The 17297-nt window shown below is 40.0% G+C and overlaps 2 protein-coding genes across 7 annotated transcripts; both read left to right on the top strand.

The window, feature by feature from the left end:
- The first annotated feature begins 1299 nt into the window (after nt 1-1299).
- zgc:123305 lies at nt 1300-13245 on the top strand. 6 transcript variants are annotated; one of them, XM_005918575.2, is made up of 20 exons: nt 1300-1386; nt 5418-5618; nt 5712-5807; nt 5904-6145; nt 6800-6907; nt 7032-7140; nt 7250-8006; nt 8110-8203; nt 8381-8568; nt 8653-8746; nt 8861-8930; nt 9072-9164; nt 9338-9396; nt 9767-9917; nt 10020-10168; nt 10353-10439; nt 10659-10811; nt 11017-11131; nt 11479-11582; nt 12301-13245. In XM_005918575.2, exons 2-20 carry the CDS (start codon nt 5427-5429, stop codon nt 12449-12451), a joined length of 3012 nt encoding a protein of 1003 aa, XP_005918637.1. In that variant the 5' UTR covers nt 1300-1386; nt 5418-5426; the 3' UTR covers nt 12452-13245. The 6 variants fall into 6 exon arrangements, with proteins under 6 accessions (XP_005918637.1, XP_005918639.1, XP_005918635.1 ...); XM_005918577.3 differs by having other exon boundaries at nt 1381-1500; XM_005918573.3 differs by lacking the exon at nt 1300-1386 and adding an exon at nt 1393-2265.
- Nucleotides 13246-13639: 394 nt separating this feature from the next.
- Nucleotides 13640-17241, top strand: trim107 (tripartite motif containing 107). The gene is made up of 2 exons (XM_005918579.3): nt 13640-13758; nt 15314-17241. The coding sequence occupies exon 2, from the start codon at nt 15325-15327 to the stop codon at nt 16870-16872; it is 1548 nt and encodes a 515-aa protein (XP_005918641.1). The 5' UTR covers nt 13640-13758; nt 15314-15324; the 3' UTR covers nt 16873-17241.
- The last annotated feature ends 56 nt before the right edge of the window (nt 17242-17297 follow it).

Here is a 17297-nt window from a genome sequence, read left to right on the forward strand (position 1 = left end):
GGATTGTTTGTCCTTTCAGTGTTGTTGCAGTGAAAATGAAGTCCTGTGATACAATCAGGTTGGCTAATATAAAAGTAACAGCAGACAAAATATTAAGCACAACCAAACTTAAAATGAAGTAGAATAGCTCCATAAATTACAAAACAACTCAAACAAAATAGTTCAATAATCTATAAATTACACAAAATTAAAGGGCTCAGAAAACCAAAGTAAATTAAAGTAATAATCAAAATAAAATACAATAGAATGCTATTTAAAAAGTGGAATATAATACAAAAAGGGGCTTAGTAGGGTAGTGCTACCAAGTGTTACTAAAATAACAATATTCTGCATTTACATGTATTATCTACTTTGGGGAATTTATCAACATCACATAATCTACTTTCATTTGTTTTTGTAATCTTTTCATTTTTAATCTGTGTATATAAGGTATTAATTTCTGTATTTAGGATAAAAATTACAGACTGATCATTGTAAAGCTTGAAGATATGAATGATTTCAAGCAGAGTGAGGCAGGTTAATGAATCTCAGTGCAGGTCCATCAATGTCCTCTGCTGGACCAGTGTAGTCATGATCTCTGAAATGTTAAAAAGCCACGTATGGATCGTGTTGATTCACATTGTACATTTATGAAGATGTCAATAACAAACATTAAAGTTAATTAATTAATTGTAGTTTATCTTAAAATATAACTTTTGAAACAGTCATCTGTCCTTTTTCTTAGCTGCTTATCGGTAGAGGGTTGGAAACTATCCCCAGCATATGCTTAAAAATATGTATATCTATCTATATATATATATATATATAAACATATTACCGGCATAATCTTTTCAATCCTGTACTTTTCAGGTCCTTAACTTCAGGAAAGTAGCAGTTATGTGAACCTTAAGAGAAGTATTTAGGCTACATAGCTTTAGACCTTTTCCTGCAACTGCTCAGATGATTTATTATCACTAACTATATAAACGTAACATTTCATAATGGATTCGGGTCAAAATTTGTACAGTTTCCAAGGCTTTGACACTTTGTGAGACTGATTTTCGAGTTTTTGTCAATCAATATCTAAAATCAACGTTTGCCATTAAGCAGCAAGATAACAAAAGACTATTTACAGATTCCATCGCTTTGATAAATTACTGTACATACAATAAATGTTCATTTATTATTACACTGACAACTGAAATCCCCAGTGAATACATCCAACGCTGATGCCATCCATCCATCCATCCATCCAGTTTACTATTCAAAATTGGAGGCGGGTCATGTTTTCTTTTCCAGCTTTCTCATTGGCTGTTTGTTGGCTTGGTCGTGCATGCGCAGGCGCACTTGTGCAGGAAGAAGGATGGATGGATGGATGGCTTGTCAATCTAAAAGGCAACACGAAGGGTAAGCTACTGCCTTTAAAACCTTACTTCTAAAGAAGTGAGAAGGAATGAAGCCTCTGTAATACACGTAGCTGTCAAAGAAGATGTCAAACAGCCAGTGGAGCAGAGTTATTTAGTGAGTTTGTAAAACTGTTTTGTGCTGTGAAACTGAGACACATCGCTTCACAAGATAAGTCCTAAAGATGGTTCAGCGCTAAATTCCCGGTCAAGTTAAGTGAAGGTGGGTGAAGTACTTCACAGTAAGGCTAAGAGTACGTGTAAGGTCCTTTTATTTTTAGCGCGTTTGAAGTGTGAGGAAACGTGTTTTCTCAATAGTTTGAGTGGCTATTGGCTGGACTGTACCAGACACCTTTGCGGAAGTTGTTTGACTTAGGGGTGTACCTCCATCTAACTAAATATATACACAAGTCAGTAATACAAACTCAGCAAGAGCGTCTTTAAAATCGTTTGTTGGTTTACAAAAGTAACTCGCGGTCGAAAGCATTCAACTATTTGCGTAATATGTTAATGTTCCCCGTGGGTGACTGATTTGAGCGAATCTCGGATGGTGCTAATATTATGCAATCATAAAATCTGACGTAATGGATCTTTCACAGCATTTTTTTATGCAACGCTGAATAGAAAAGATGACACGTGTGTTAGGCTAATGTGCGATAGGGTGAGGCAACTTCGATGTCTGCGCCTTAGAGGTAGCAAAGGTCAGTAAAAGCAAAAGAAAGAACAAACTGATGGAAAACTGATGAAATCATTTGTGAACGGCTGTGGTTTTGCAAGTATGAGAAACAAACTAAGACATTAAACTAACCATGGGGTTTTATGAACTGATGAGTTTCTGTGAATGGAATCAATGGGCGTGATGATAGATGACATTTACTTTAAGGTAAGTTATTCCTCAGTAATTAGGCATTAACGACAGTGATTCTTTGAAATATACAGTCTTTCACTTAAGGGATGAGTATAGGAAGCTTACGAATGAATAAGAAGCACTGTGAATTGCAGATCAGGTACTTGACCCATGTATAGCACCTTTAACCTTTTTCCTCACTATGTGATGGCAGTTTCAGTTTTGAGATATTAACTTGTACAAAACCTACCCTCCAGAAAACAAAATGTGCAAAGATGGGCGTAGCACATATTAGAACACATTCTCATACGGTGGAGAGTCATCTTTTTTCCCTTAGGCCTACCTCTTTCCCTCCATAGGGAGAACAGGCAGTGTTTTCCATTCAGATTTGCAAGTCGTTTGCTTGAGTTCTTCCAAAGTGAGCTAGGATTGTGAAGGGCTTTCCAGTGCTGTCAGAGCATGGCTGCTGGAGAGTGCCCTCATCTCTGATGGGCCAGAGAGCTGTGGTCATTCCCAGAAACTGTGTGGCCGAGCAGTTCACGCGCGTGAGCCGTTTTATGCCACGCGTCTGTGAATAGCCTGTCCGACCCTTTTAGAAAGTGCTGGTCTGGCTGTCATGTGCACAGCTAGTGGGGAAGTATGAATTCAGTGTGTGTGTGTTTTAGTGTGCGCTTGTGAAAATTGTATTAGATAGAGGAAGCAATAGTGTGAGTGAATATACTGGGACTCTCTCACAGATTGCCATATTTTTGCTTTCAACTTCAGAACTGAGAGGACTTGATTGCTGTCATCGCTGATGATTAGTGGTAGAAGCGGAGGTTCTGATTCCACTTAGCTAGTTCTAATCGACTGTTCACACTTTTGTAGCTGCACAGTTAAAATAATGTAGCCTGACAAATGTGGGGCGGTTAGCGACCTCAAGAGAAAGGCGAGCACTCTGGGGGATCATAGCTGACAGGTTGCTCAGGTGGACATGGAGGTAAAGTGTCTTGGCAAAGTTTCTTAGTTTCTGCTGTTGGAAAAGTGATTCTTGCGGTGCCGTATGGCAGACAGGAGATCCGGGAAACACAGCCTGGTGTTGAGGGGCCGTCTGCATCCTTCTCTGTGGGTAAGACATGAGATTAGCATAATGTGAAATTTAGATGGGTAATAGACAGGTGCAGCGGTTTGCTACATGATAAATGGGTGTTCTGTTGATTTTTTTTGTCTGTTATTTTTTCGCTTCTTAGTGTTAAAATCATAGAAAAAGTCTGTTTGGGGGGATTTTTGATAATATTATGGATGGATCCTCACACATCTCGACCATTTCTGTTACTTTAAGTTAACATTAAAAGCATCACAAGCTGTATTAACTTAGCTTGGCATTTTCTTTAGTTTTTTTTCCCCAAGTGCGACTTTTGCCCTTCGTTTTATTACGTTATTACTTTGCCACAGGATCAAATACGGCACTTCAGGGATTACCTATTAAAACGAGGGGGAAAAAGACGTCAACAGGCTTTGATGTCTTTCTTTGAAGATGTACTGTATTAACATCACTAGGGCTTGTAAGACCAATTCAGGTAGAAGTCCTGTTTACAGATCCCACAGAAGCCAATTTCCCAAAACAGCGATGTTGATGGAGGCAGAAACGAAGTCAGAGCTGTTTAAGTAGATCTTGACAAAGTTTGGATTCCTTTCCTGTTATTTTCAAACACGTTAGAACCTGTTGCAGAGAAAATCACGTATAATGGGTTTTTACTTGTGACCATCATGACTACACATAGAAATGTTACCGTGATATTTGCTTACAGTCATGATAAAAAGAAAGTAAACCCTCTTTCAGTTCTAAGGTTTGGGAAATATATAAGTCTTTATTGGGGCTTAAAATGAGGTAAATACATCCTCAGATAAACAACAACAAAACATAAAATATAACACAGTGTCATTATTTATTCAGCAGTGCAGAAGCAGTGTGTGTAAAGCTACGTATGCACCATGATCCAGTAGCTTACTGAACCCTGTTTAGTACCAGTGACTTGAAGTAATCATTTTCTGTTCTTTATCAGTTTCTCACATGTGAAAAGGCTTTGGCCCTCTCCTCTTTACAGCAATAATTTCGCTCTCCTAAGCATCAGGTTGAGTTCTGTGCTTTGACTGCACCATTGATTCTTTTCATTTTGTTGTAGATTTCTTGGTGAGCTCGGGCTCATTTGACATGGGAATATATTGGTACACAGAGGAGTTCATGGTCATCCAAATCCAAGTGTCCAAATCCTGTTTGCAAGGAAAGCCCAAAATCAGTTGACAGTTGGTGTCAGGGTGTCTGTGCTGATATGCTATGTTTGGTTTTCACCAAACATGGTGCTGTGCATTATAGGCAAACATCTCCACTTTGGTCTAATCTGTCCAAAGGACATTGTTCCAGAAGCTTTGTCACTTGTTCAGATACAACTTTGCAAACATAATTTGTGCTGCCATGTTTGTTTTTGCCTAGAAGAGGCTTTCTTCTTGCAACCCTTCCAAACAAGTCATACTTGTTTAGTCTTTTTCTAACTGTACTGTCATGAATCTTAATATTTAACATGCTAACAGAGCCCTGCAGAGTCTGAAGTGAAAGTGGCGAAAATGAAAATGAAGCTATTGGGGTTTTTTTTTAGTTTCTCTGATCATTGCATGATCTGACCTTTTTGGGGGGATTTCCTTGGATGCCCACTTCTGGCAAGACTGGCAACTCTCTTTGTTTTCCACTTGTGAATAATCTTTCCCACTGAAGAATGATGGAATAGGAATTGTTTGGAAGTGTCCTTTTAACCCATCTCAGACGGTCGCTTCTCAGTCTTCGCTCCTTGGCATTTCTTGGCAAACTTTACCCAGTTAATTACGACAGTTAACTTACATTTAACTACGTGTTTTTTATCAGCTAGCAATGTAACATATGTGCAAATGGATGATATATTACAGGTTGAATATGAATTTTATCTTTGTCATTTAATTATTTTAATGCCTATAGGACGTATGACTGTACTGGCTTTTGCCTGCTATACTTGCTGCTGAAAATGTTAAACAAAACAAGAATTAATGGTCCAAGTGCAGACCACAGACAATTCAAATTGCAGAGTCGACACTTTTTTATTTATTTTTGTGGTGTGATGTGACACATGGTCTCCCTGGTTCTCACTTCTTCCTTTTTGTTTTTTCCTTTTTGTTAGTCCCAAACCATGAATATTGTGAACCAGCTAGCAGAGACGGTGTTTGTGACGGTAAAGGAGCTGTACCGCGGCCTCAACCCCGCCACCCTCACAGGAGGGATTGATGTCGTCGTAGTGCGACAGCCCGATGGGTCTTTCCAGTGTTCCCCATTTCACGTCCGCTTCGGCAAGCTCGGCGTGCTGCGCTCCAAGGAGAAAATTGTTAGTGTTTTGGAATATTTGTGTCATTTCAATTTCAGCATGATTGACTTCCTGTTGTCCCTGTGATGAGCCCGTTGTTTACTGTGACTATAGGTGGACATTGAGATAAATGGAGAATCTGTGGATCTGCACATGAAGCTGGGTGACAATGGAGAAGCTTTTTTTGTGGAGGAAAATGAAAATATGGAGGTGACCGCCAAATTATGTTTGTTTGTTTTTTTAAATGTTTGCTGTCTTTTATATTCATTTTAAGTTTATTCGATTGTTTATTTATTTCTGTCTCAGGTGCCAGCCCATCTGTGCACCTCGCCAATACCTCTTGAGGTCCTAGATGAAATGGAGGAGACCACTGAGGGCTCCTCCTTAACCGGGTCCTGTTCCCGCAAGAAGAAACGGCGGCGGAAACGCATGCGCTCCGAATCTCACCTCAAAGAAGAGGTCAGCTCCTCATCGGATGAGAGAGAAAGTGATCATGCTCAACAAAACTGTACTCCTTCAGAGGAGCTTGCCACAAAATTGCAACTCAGGTAAGTCATCAGAAAAAAATAAAATAAAATGTGGTATATCTTTCAGAAGAATTCACTCTTTAAGATGCCTTTTTTTGTAAATATAAATTTGAGTCTGTTAGAACTTAATGGTTATGGTTTATAAAGGTTAATCCTTGAGATGCTTTTGGTAAAGAGACTTCTCCAACTTCAGCTGAAAGATGACTCGTATTAGCTTAAATGTTAATTTACTGTTGAACACTTCTCTTCTCTATGGATTCATTCTGCATCTGGTAGTTTCTATTTTGTCTCTCGAAACAGGTTAAAAAAATGCAATTATTCTTTGTGTAGCAAGTTTCTAATCGTGGGTTTAAGACGGCATGCTCGAAGGAGGTTTTATTGTTGCTTGACATTAGCATGTTTTGTTAAACCTGATATGGAATTTAAACGTGTCATCCATCTTTAAACATTGTGTGCAGGACCAAACCTGCCAGAACAAAATAATGAGCACAAAGCAGCTGGAAACTCCATAGAGCTGCAATGATGAATTTCAGTAGAACTGTCAATGCAAGCGGCCCGAGGGAGTAATGTAGCCCAATATTTGTCTAAAACAACAGTCTAGTGGAGCTGTAATGATGGTTTAAGATGAAACAGTATTTTATGTTAAGTGTGTGTGTGTGTGTCTGTGTTTTCAAGTAAATCGGTGTACTATTCATTGTCTGAGGAGGCAAATGAGGATCCTGGGGCCACCCAGACCAGAGAGACTCATCCACATTCAGATGGAGAGCAGTCACCTTCAGAAAAGTGAGACAAGTCTATTAACTGACTAATCATATTCATTTGTTTGCATCAGTGGCTTGTTATATCATCACTTTTTTCTGTCTCTGCAATTATGATCCTTCTCCTCTGTCTTTGTACTTTGCTGCAGTGTGTTCTTCAGTCGCTCGTCTTCTCCTAAGAGCGACTCTGAACTCATGGTTAAAACTCAAGAGTCAGCTGGTCCTCAGATGCAGTGGAACTGGGGAGGCTTTCCCACGGTAGGGCAACATATGCTTACACATGCAAAAGTGTACTATCTTCTGCGTACCTGTGTTGTCATTACTGACTGCCTGTGTCATATTTCTTATCCTGCTCTCCCTCTCGTAGCTGTGTCAACCAGAGAAGACGGCTGTGGATTCACAGGGTGGTTCTTCTTCAGACAATTTTCATTTCCGCGCCATTAAAAGACAAGACTCCTTTGACATGAGCTACGATCCTGTGATTAGCTGTGGGACTGTGGGCAGCGTCACTGTGGTGAAACCACAACCTCTGACTCACGCGCTCGATTTAGACGGACGCAACAAGCAAACCATTGCTTTAACCAAAGAAAACACTCACATTTCCATGTCTGCCTCCAGTGACGTCTTCAAGTCTTGTGCCTTATCGATGGATATGCCTCATGCTTCTGAGGCTGCAATGGAACAGGAGCCCAACAGAGACTTGTCTTCTAATTCAGTCAGTAAATGCACCGATTCCCTTACTAACAAAGGTAGCACACTGACTGTTGTTAGCCCAGTTAGCCCTGAAAAGGAAAGTAGTGTGGTCAAAGTGGCCACACCAAGCAATGCACAAAAACAACTCATTAAAGACCACACGGACCTAGAAACAAGTCCAAGTAATCCAAAATCCTCTAATGCACAACATCAGGGAGCGTTACCTGACCAAAGTGAGCAGAGTTACAGCAGTAGCCCTCCTGTGAATGAGGGTGACAGTGGAATCGATCCTTTCTCTGAGGGAGGGGAAGAGAACGGTGAACCCAGAGGGAGTGAGGGGCCAGCAGGAGCGACAGATACTGGGGTCAGCCTGCCCGCTGCAGAGGCATCGGCAGCATCTTCTAAAGCAGAGCAACAGGATAAGATAAAAGGTGAAGCCTTTCTTTAAGCATTCCTGCTGTTTTAGGTATTACTCCATCCTCATTTTGTACTCAGTCTACAGTGTATCAGTGTTAATGTATCAACTGGTCACAGGTAAACGTAATCACCACCTAGGACCAACAGATATTTACCTGGATGATCTGACCACGCTGGACCCGGAGGTGGCCGCACGTTATTTCCCCAAAAGGTGAGATGTCACATTAAGGTTACTTAGTTATTTTAACTGAGCTCGCTGTTCCAATCTTCATCATTGAAAATGATAAACTAATGTTTGAAATTGAAAGAACATACAATCATCCAGCAGTTGTGCTCGAGTATTGATTAGGTGTAGTTAAATTACCTAAAATCCCTGTGTTTCCTGAAGTGAGGGAGAGGGAGCGTTTCAGAACGGGGCAGAGCAGGGCTCCCGTTCAGGAAGCCAGTCGCCTCAGTCAGTGGGCAGTGGGGCAATGGACAGTGGCACCGAGTATCTGTCAGATAACACCTCCTACAACATGGACGTCAGCATGTCCCTTTGCGGACGAGAAGGCAACACCAGCAAGATCACGAAAGGTGAGTGTGGTTAAACTTATGCTGATGCCTGCAGAGTGTCTGCCGCTGAAGTTAAAGTATTTCCTGCATTCCTTCTTACTTCAGAAAAGTTTATGGAGCACCTTGTGACATATCAGGATTTTGCCAAGAATCCAGGAATCATTGAGGATCCAAGTCTTGTCATCTGCATAAACTCCAAGTATGATTCTAAAAAGTATATAATAATGTATTTCTAAAGTCACCACTATGTTATTACTCCAACAGGTTTATATCCATGACTCTTCATCAGCTGTTTTTCTTTCTTTTCTCACAGCTATTACAACTGGGCAGTGGCTGCTCCAATGGTTTTGTCAATGATGTCCTTTCAGAAAAACCTACCAAAGGTATTTTATTGTATTAAAACTAAACCACAAAAATGTTACCTAAAGAAGCTTCCTTTATATTCTGGTACAATTTTTATATTTTATGTATAAAAAGATAATCACAACAGGGGGAATATATTTGTTGTCTTTTTTTTTCCATAGAGTACAATAGAGCGACTGGTGAAAGACAAGATGCCCAAAAAATCTGGACGCTGGTGGTTTTCCTGGAGAAGGAGAGACATGGACAGCAGCCAGGTAGATGCTCAGGAACTCATCACAGTCGTTATTTATTAGGTTTTGACAGTGTACCCAGAAGAAAACACACTGGACCTGCAGAAATTAAATCTTGTGAGGACGCAGCCTTTTCAGCCAACATCAGCTCGGATAAAATGATGCCAATGTTGGTTGGTTTGTTTTGTTTTTCCCAGCAGAAAAACTCAAAGGAGGAGCGAGAGGAGCCACTGGCAAGTGTTTCTTCCACAGTAAAGTAAGACACCTTTAATTACAGTAACTATCATTGTTGCAAAATATCTTCCAGAGTTGTCTTTGTTGTGCTAGGCATAAAAAAATGTTTTTGTCTTCTGTGGCCTTCTCTTTCTAGTATCAGATTTTATTCTCAAGTCACAAATTTTAAAAGAACTATCTATAAACTGTAGCAACAAGACGAGTGCTTTTTCTTTGTGTTGTTAAATGTGGCTGACAGCTATCCAAAGCTTCAGTACATGTTCTCTAGTTTTTAACATTTTTATAGACTCAAAGCAGTCAAAGGGTCGTTGTCTGTAAAACAGCCTCCAACTCTTCGCAAACAGTCCATTGCCAAACAAATTAGACACGACATTTTAATATTGTTTCTTCAGAGCGACATTGGATGATGTGGACAGTGATGAGGCAGCGGGCCTTGGGCGAACGGCTGTCATTTCTTCCAGTCTTTCAACAGAAGCCCTCAACACGGCTCAGTCTATCAGCCAGATGTACCGCAAATCATTACGTCTGACGTCTAAACAAATAGTAGGAGATAAATTTGCACAAATGTTCATGCACCTCGATAAATTCTTATGTATCACAATCAGTTTATGTTAGGATGTATTTAACTGTCCTCCCCATACCCAGGAGCATTTAAACCTGCATGAAGGAGCTAACAAGGTGGTGTTCAGTGTGACCACACAATACCAGGGCACCTGTCGCTGTGAGGCTGCTATCTACCTGTGGAACTGGGACGATCGTGTGATCATATCTGACATAGACGGCACCATCACCAAGTAAGAACAAACACGATTTCATGCAAAATTATAGTGTCTTAGATTAACAAACAGCTATGGGCACAAATTAATATACACTATTCCCCAAAAAGATTTACAGCAGACTCCATCTGTCTGTTTTTCTTTTTTTAATCAGCCTCATTCTTTTGCATTTTGAGCAGTCTTCAATTTTGGTCTCCTGCAGGTCTGACGCTCTCGGTCATATCCTACCTCAGTTTGGAAAAGACTGGACGCACAAAGGCATCGCCAAACTCTATCACAAAATACACAAGTATGTTAAATTGAATATTATGATATTTAATATCGTACCTGTAGTTTAAACATTACAGAAACGTACAAAAATAATTTTGGAGATTACCAATAAGGTTAATATAGGGCAGCTGTGACATGAACCTTACATTGCCTTGTAGTCTAATACATTTTTAAGCACTGTAGATAAATTGTTCCCACATTAAAGTAAAAATTTATATCACTGTCGCTTTCTTTGCAGAAATGGCTACAAGTTCCTGTATTGTTCAGCACGAGCTATAGGTATGGCTGCTATTACCAAAGACTATCTGCAGTGGGTCAATGACAAAGGTACCGTCCTGCCCAAGGGCCCCGTACTGCTGGCTCCCAGCAGCCTTTTTTCAGCACTGCACAGGTACCACATATTCGTACTGAACTGTTAAACAGAAAAGAGATGTAGGATGAAGCTGTTTAAAAATGAAAATAAAATTGTATTTTAATGTACTGCTGACCCCTAGTGGCCAAATTGCCAATGCTCAGCTATTGCCAAAGACAAAAAATGTATGAAAGGGACAATCAGTTGAACAGATGTGTATTTTAACTGTAAACCATGTGTGCAGAGAGGTGATTGAGAAGAAGCCGGAGGTCTTTAAAGTCGCCTGCCTCGGTGACATCAGGGACTTGTTCAGCCCACACAGACAGCCTTTCTACGCAGCTTTCGGCAACAGGACTAATGTGAGCAATGCTACGGGGCTGCTTTTACCACAGCCGTGCATCGAACCATCAAGTGTATTTGAAGTTTTCCATTTATTTTAAGTTTCCCAGGTATTAAGCTGTTTGTCTGGCAGTTATTTTAACCCCTGGCACAAGACTGTGTTTATATATCATTGCAACACATGTAGAATTAAATTATGAGAAATATAGTAATAAAGTGTTGCTTGTGGAAATGAATAAAACATTGGATAATGATTTATAATTATTGATTTGTGCTCCAATGGCACAGTTTGGCGCACATAAATGCTGCAGAGGTTAAGAGAAGATTAACCTTAAACTCCTGTCTGTTGCTGCCTGGACTTTTACAGGATGCATATGCCTATAAGCAGGTTGGAGTGCCTGAAACCAGGATATTTACCGTCAACCCAAAAGGAGAGCTCATCCAGGAGAAGACTAAAGGCAACAAGTCTTCGTAAGTATGCAGGAGACAAGTGATGGGAAATTACATTGCTGAAAAGCAATACTGTTTTCTTTTTAAAAGGGAAACAAAATGTGTAGATATAGGACACTTTACACATGTTTTATTAGACCATACAAATCAAGCAATAGTTAAAAAGCATAGGTTATGCTCTTTAGGGGATGAGGAGCTTAAACTAAAAAGAACAAGGCTAAAAAATACAGGCTAAAAAGTAAATAAAACCAAACATCTGTGTATAGCAGTGATCTGGGTTTGTTATTATAACCCATCTGTGGATTGATGTCCAGTGGTTAAAAATCCTTTGGCATTTCTTAAATTATTTTTCAATTTTTTTGCTCTTTCGGTGTGATAGTTTTCTCAGTACATACTCTCTTCTTCCATGGACTGCTTAAGAACTAGAGTTATGATGCATCTGATGATATTTCTCTGGCTTATGACAAGGAGTACACATCTGATTTTACATTACAGCTGATTTTAAGCACTCTTGTTTAAAAAAAAAAAAGAAATATCAACAATTCAAGATGTTATATATTTTTTTAAACCTATAATTGAAGTTTAAATGACTAACACGATAATTCTCCATGCAGGAGCACAGCTTTCAGAACATGCCTGTAATCTTTAATGTGGACATTTTTTTTAGACCCCTCACCTTCCATATATAAATATTAATGGTGTTCTCATTTGTGTTTTTATAATCCTTCATGTTTTGCAGGTACAGCCACCTCAGTGAGTTGGTGGAGCATTTCTTCCCTTTGCTTTCTGCTGAGGGCAGGACATCCTCTGTTCTTGACTGTCCTGACTACAGTAGTTTTTCCTATTGGAAGGAGCCTCTACCAGAGCTGGACCTGGATGCACTACTGTAGACACGCAGTGCCAAACCCGCACACAAAACATACACAAGCTAAGGCAAGCACATATATTCCCAGGTTTTTGCCGGCTTGAGTGACTGTTGCCTTTGTCAACTGGAGTGCCTGTGTATGAGCCACTGAATAAACTGAAACATAAAGAGACCGCTCTCTCTTCTTCTGTTGCACTCAAAGGCGGAGCCCAATCAATGCACTGCTGACTGTGTCTGTTATATTTTGCTGTTTGTGTATTATACTACAATCAATATGCCACAACAGGAAAACATATGCCTTGAACTGTTTTGAACTTGTTGTTACTGTGTACCAGTGTTACAGCAGCACAAAAATATAATATTTAGATATTGGCCCAACTACTCAGACATCAGCTATGAACCTGTACAGATATAAAACTGAACTTTATTAGATGTGTGATGCCTAAACCCTCCAAAACATTAAATTAAATGTGTTGTCCTTTATTCTAAGAAGATTGTAGAGAATTTATGACTGTGTGCTGCTGAAAATGTCTTATGGATTTGAGTGTTTGGGTGTAGATTGCAGCTACATGTGCTGAGAAACCAAATATATATTCAACACATGTTTAAAATGCTTTACTTTAGAGGTGGTTTCCATTCATTTGGATGTAGCTCGTGAGGTATTGCCTGATCTGCAGTGACTGTTAATGGAGTGTTTTTAAGTTAAAGTTGACACGGGTGAATGCAAACCCCCTTGAATGGAAAGCTGTAATAGAATACTACCACTGTGTCAAGTCTAAATATAAAGTAAGCAAGCAGATTACAGTTTGTACACTACATGAGTGAGAGTGCCTCAGACCTACAGCGAATTACATTTCAGTTGAGCAGGCAGCTGTTCCACTTTGTGATGACACTGTTGTGTTTATTTTTTTGTATTTTCTTGCACATCTTTTGTCCTCAAACTGTGTGGCAATGCATTGAAGCTGAGGATACGGCTGTTACTGTTTAGACCAAGTATGCAGAAATACGCATGTCGTCATTTGTTTTTAATGATATGCTTGACTTCAGTTTAAAAGATTAACTATTGCAAGAGTGAGGTTAAATTGCCAGGTGGGATTTTTTTTTTTTTAAATGTGCATTAACATCTGTAATACAATAAAATGCAATACAAAGTAATCGAATAAAGAGCTAACAAATTCCATTGGTAGCTGCAGTTTTATTAGCTCCACGTGGGTAGGTGACGGCATCAGTGTTTGCTGAAGGCTACCAGGGTTACAGCGGACCTCTGCGCAGGGCGTTTTGTTGACGCACCTGACACGGAAGAAGCAACACAAAAAATTACGGTTCCTTCAGGTAAGTCTTTAAAGCTGGATGGTATGTTTTAAAATAATAATAATAATAATTAAATGTTTCTAAATAAGTGCTTACGCTTTACACGATGCCCCAGAAATTTGGGGCTTGAGAGGCTTTTGAAGAGCAATCGTGCAATGTGCGATTTAATAAGAAAACAAAGCCGAATTAAGTGAGCTCATCTTTTGTTCCCACCCTAGCAGGAAAACGTTCATCGTACATGTGAAGGAAAGTGACCTTTGGATTCCGCTTGTGTGCGTCCTGTTCTCAGGAAAGCGAAACTTAACCAACAGGTTAACAGTCTTCTTACCAGTTACTCGTAGATCTTTCCGTTTCCCCTTTTATGGCCATGACTGCAAGTTTTCATTTACAGCAGGTATAATGTGAAAGGCATCCTGTGACGATATGGTCTTATTTTCTTTTCAGTAACTCTTCAGTTGTTGTGCTTAGTCACTGGTGTAACTTCCGGATTTTACTACTGCAAGAAAATATGTGAGACACGGGGAACAATGTAGACGTTACCAGTTATGGGAAAATATCTAATTATCATTTTTATTGTAATGCATTTCAGAAAACTAAAAAAAAAAAACAAAAAAAACCGTGGTTTGTCCGTCTGTTTCCATAATGTGTTTGCTGTTTTCAGCTTATCAACCCTATCTAGAAAAGAAGTCGATATCGCTCAAATACATTATGCATCTAACCCCCAGACCATGAAAATTAAACCAGATTAAACCTTTTGGAAGCCGAGAAAATAAATATTTGTTATTAGATAATGACAAAAACGTAGCCGGGATAGAAGTAACAGAGCTGCAAATCAATGTTACGGTTGCACATATATTTTTCTGATAGTGATTCTAACTGTAAATCTATCCATACTGTCGAGGTCATGGCCAAAGTTCTGTAAATTACGTCTACCCACATCAGCAAGTCCTCACTGGTGTCCTTTCCCCTGTGTTTTGTTGTAATAGTTGTTTTTCTCCTCTGCCAGGTGAAATACACTTCATTTCGATGCTCAAACAAAACAAACAAATGTAAAACTTGGTTGGTTTGCAGTTTGGTCATTAAGAAGACAGAAGCTAAAGAGCTTGGTATTTAATCGCTGTCAGCATTTTTTTTTTTTCTTTCTACTGTGTTTGCATTAGGTCTGGACCGCTGCCAAACCAGTTTAGTAACATACTGCTGTAATACACGCACAAAGTGTCATGGCAATGTCTTGCTGACATCAGCACGCCTTCTTTCTGGCAGCATATATTGTTCCGAATCATCTGTAATGCCAATCATCATTAATGGTGCCTTCAGAGATATGCAGTGCTACTCCAGAATCTCTTATAATAATGGATTTTTCTTTCCCATTGTTGTTTTAACTTGCATATGTAAAATCAATACTTTTACATAGTAAAAAGTATTGAAAATTGATCTGTGATTCATACATGTAGTCATATATGCATTCATTCATAATAATTAGTGTAGAATGGAAGCCCTTTTTAATTACATTAATTGTGTATTGTGAATTACTTACCATTGCAAATGTTTACCCCAGGTTGTCTATTTTTTTCAGCACCTGTCATCATGTCTGAGAGTGAGAATGAAGAGGCTTTGGCTTTGGAGCTTACATGTCCCATTTGCCTGCAACTATTCTCTGACCCAGTTTCTCTTCCTTGCGGTCATTTCTACTGTTTTGCCTGTCTTGAGACCATGGCAGAAGGCCTTGACCATCACAACTGCCCCGAGTGTCATTCTGAGTACCAGGGATCCGATGCCCTCGTGAAGAACTTCAAAATGCGTAGTATTGTAGAAACCTACAAAGCCACTGCTGGGAAAGTCCTCCCCCCTGGAAACCCTGCTGATGGCAGCTATGTAACAGTCGAGAGCGATCATAGCTCTATGACAGAGGAATCTGAAGCCAAATATCACCAAGTGCAAGAAAAAGCTGGAGAGCTCCAAGAGGAGAGCGAAGAATGCAAAGCAAAGGATGGGTTTCGAATTGGGTCTGGATCCACAGAGCATCCCTTTTCAATGGATCAGGAAAAAGGTGGTGGCAGAGGCAAAATGGAACTGGATGAACCAAAGTTTAAACTGGCGTCGCAAGTAACTGAGCTGAACGTCAAGTTAGAGATGGCAGAGGGTATCCTTAAGAAAGAAAAGGAGTTGGAGTTAGAGGTGACCACTGCTAGTGGTCGGCTGAGAGAGAAAGCATCCGGCCTGTTAGAGAAGATAAAGGAGCTGTCGCAGAACTACATCGAGGGAGTGACACAGATGATTGAAGAACAGTTAGGTCTACCTGAGGCCATCATATGCTCTCGGGTCAGTCAGGCCTCTGAGCTGACCGAGCAGCTGAGGCAGGCTTTGCAAACAGCTGAATCCCTTTTGAAAGAAGACGATGGGGCAACATTTAGTGAAGAGCTCCAACGTTTGCAACCACAAATTGCAGATTTGATTTCAAAACAAGTGGGAGAAGAGGAAGAGCTTGTTAAGGTAAAAGTCAACCTTGCACAGGCTTGTCCCAAGGTGGAAGACATGAATGCTGAGCTGAGGGAAAGACTCGGAGAGATTCAGCGCTCTCTTCGAAACACCCTCAACCCTTCTGAGATCACCTTTGATCCAGAAACAGTCCACCCTAACCTTGTTCTCTCAGAGGACTTGAAAACGGCCACATTTAGTGCTGCCAAACAGAACTACCCGTCCTCTCCTAAGAGGTTCGCCAGCTTCTTCCAGGTCCTCAGCAACCAAAGCTTCTCTGAAGGTGATCATTGCTGGGAGGTGGAGCTGGAGGGGTCACCTTGGATCATTGGCGTGTGCTACAGTGGGAAACTAGAACGCAGCGGGGTGCCATCTGCTCTGGAAAGCAGTCGAAGCTCTTGGTGTCTGATGTGGTTCAACAACCTTCTGACTGCCTTCGAGCAAAGTCACAGTGTGCCTTTGAAGAGGACCACAGTGTCACGCAGACTTGAGATCAAGCTGAGCTTCAAGACCCACAGGCTGAGCTTCTACAATGTTAGCCCTACCAGTGGAAAGACTCACATTTATACATTTAAAGCTAACTTAACTGAACCAGTGCACCTGGCCTACAGGATGATGTCAGGTCACCCAAAAGGCCGTGTCACAATTTATTCATAATTGTAACCACAATTTAACAAACTGTGCATAGAAAAAAATAGTAAATAATTTAAGTTAAGACTTGTACAATAAAACAGTTTTGCCTTGTACTAGAGGCTTTACATAATGACGGAGGGATGCTTCTCAATTTGGCATCAACATAAAGTTGTTAATACGAGTGAAATACTTGCTGAATGACTGAAAGACTAGCGCAGACATGCAGAGTTCAGAGGGGAATGTGGATAAATATATTTTTTATTACTCCAGCATAATGCACTCCTAATATAATGTAAACAAGGAAGAACACTTTAAAATAAAGATGTACTTTTAAAGATGTTTTTCTACTTTAACTGATAAATAAACTCCTTACAAAATCCCCAGGGCCTCTGTTTCATAATATATTATCATTATACAATTAGTCTTCACAACCATACACGCTATTTTAC

The sequence above is a fragment of the Haplochromis burtoni genome, unplaced genomic scaffold (assembly GCF_018398535.1).
Source record: "Haplochromis burtoni strain Fernald_Lab_line unplaced genomic scaffold, NCSU_Asbu1 Contig_32, whole genome shotgun sequence".
In the NCBI taxonomy this organism is placed as follows: domain Eukaryota; kingdom Metazoa; phylum Chordata; class Actinopteri; order Cichliformes; family Cichlidae; genus Haplochromis; species Haplochromis burtoni.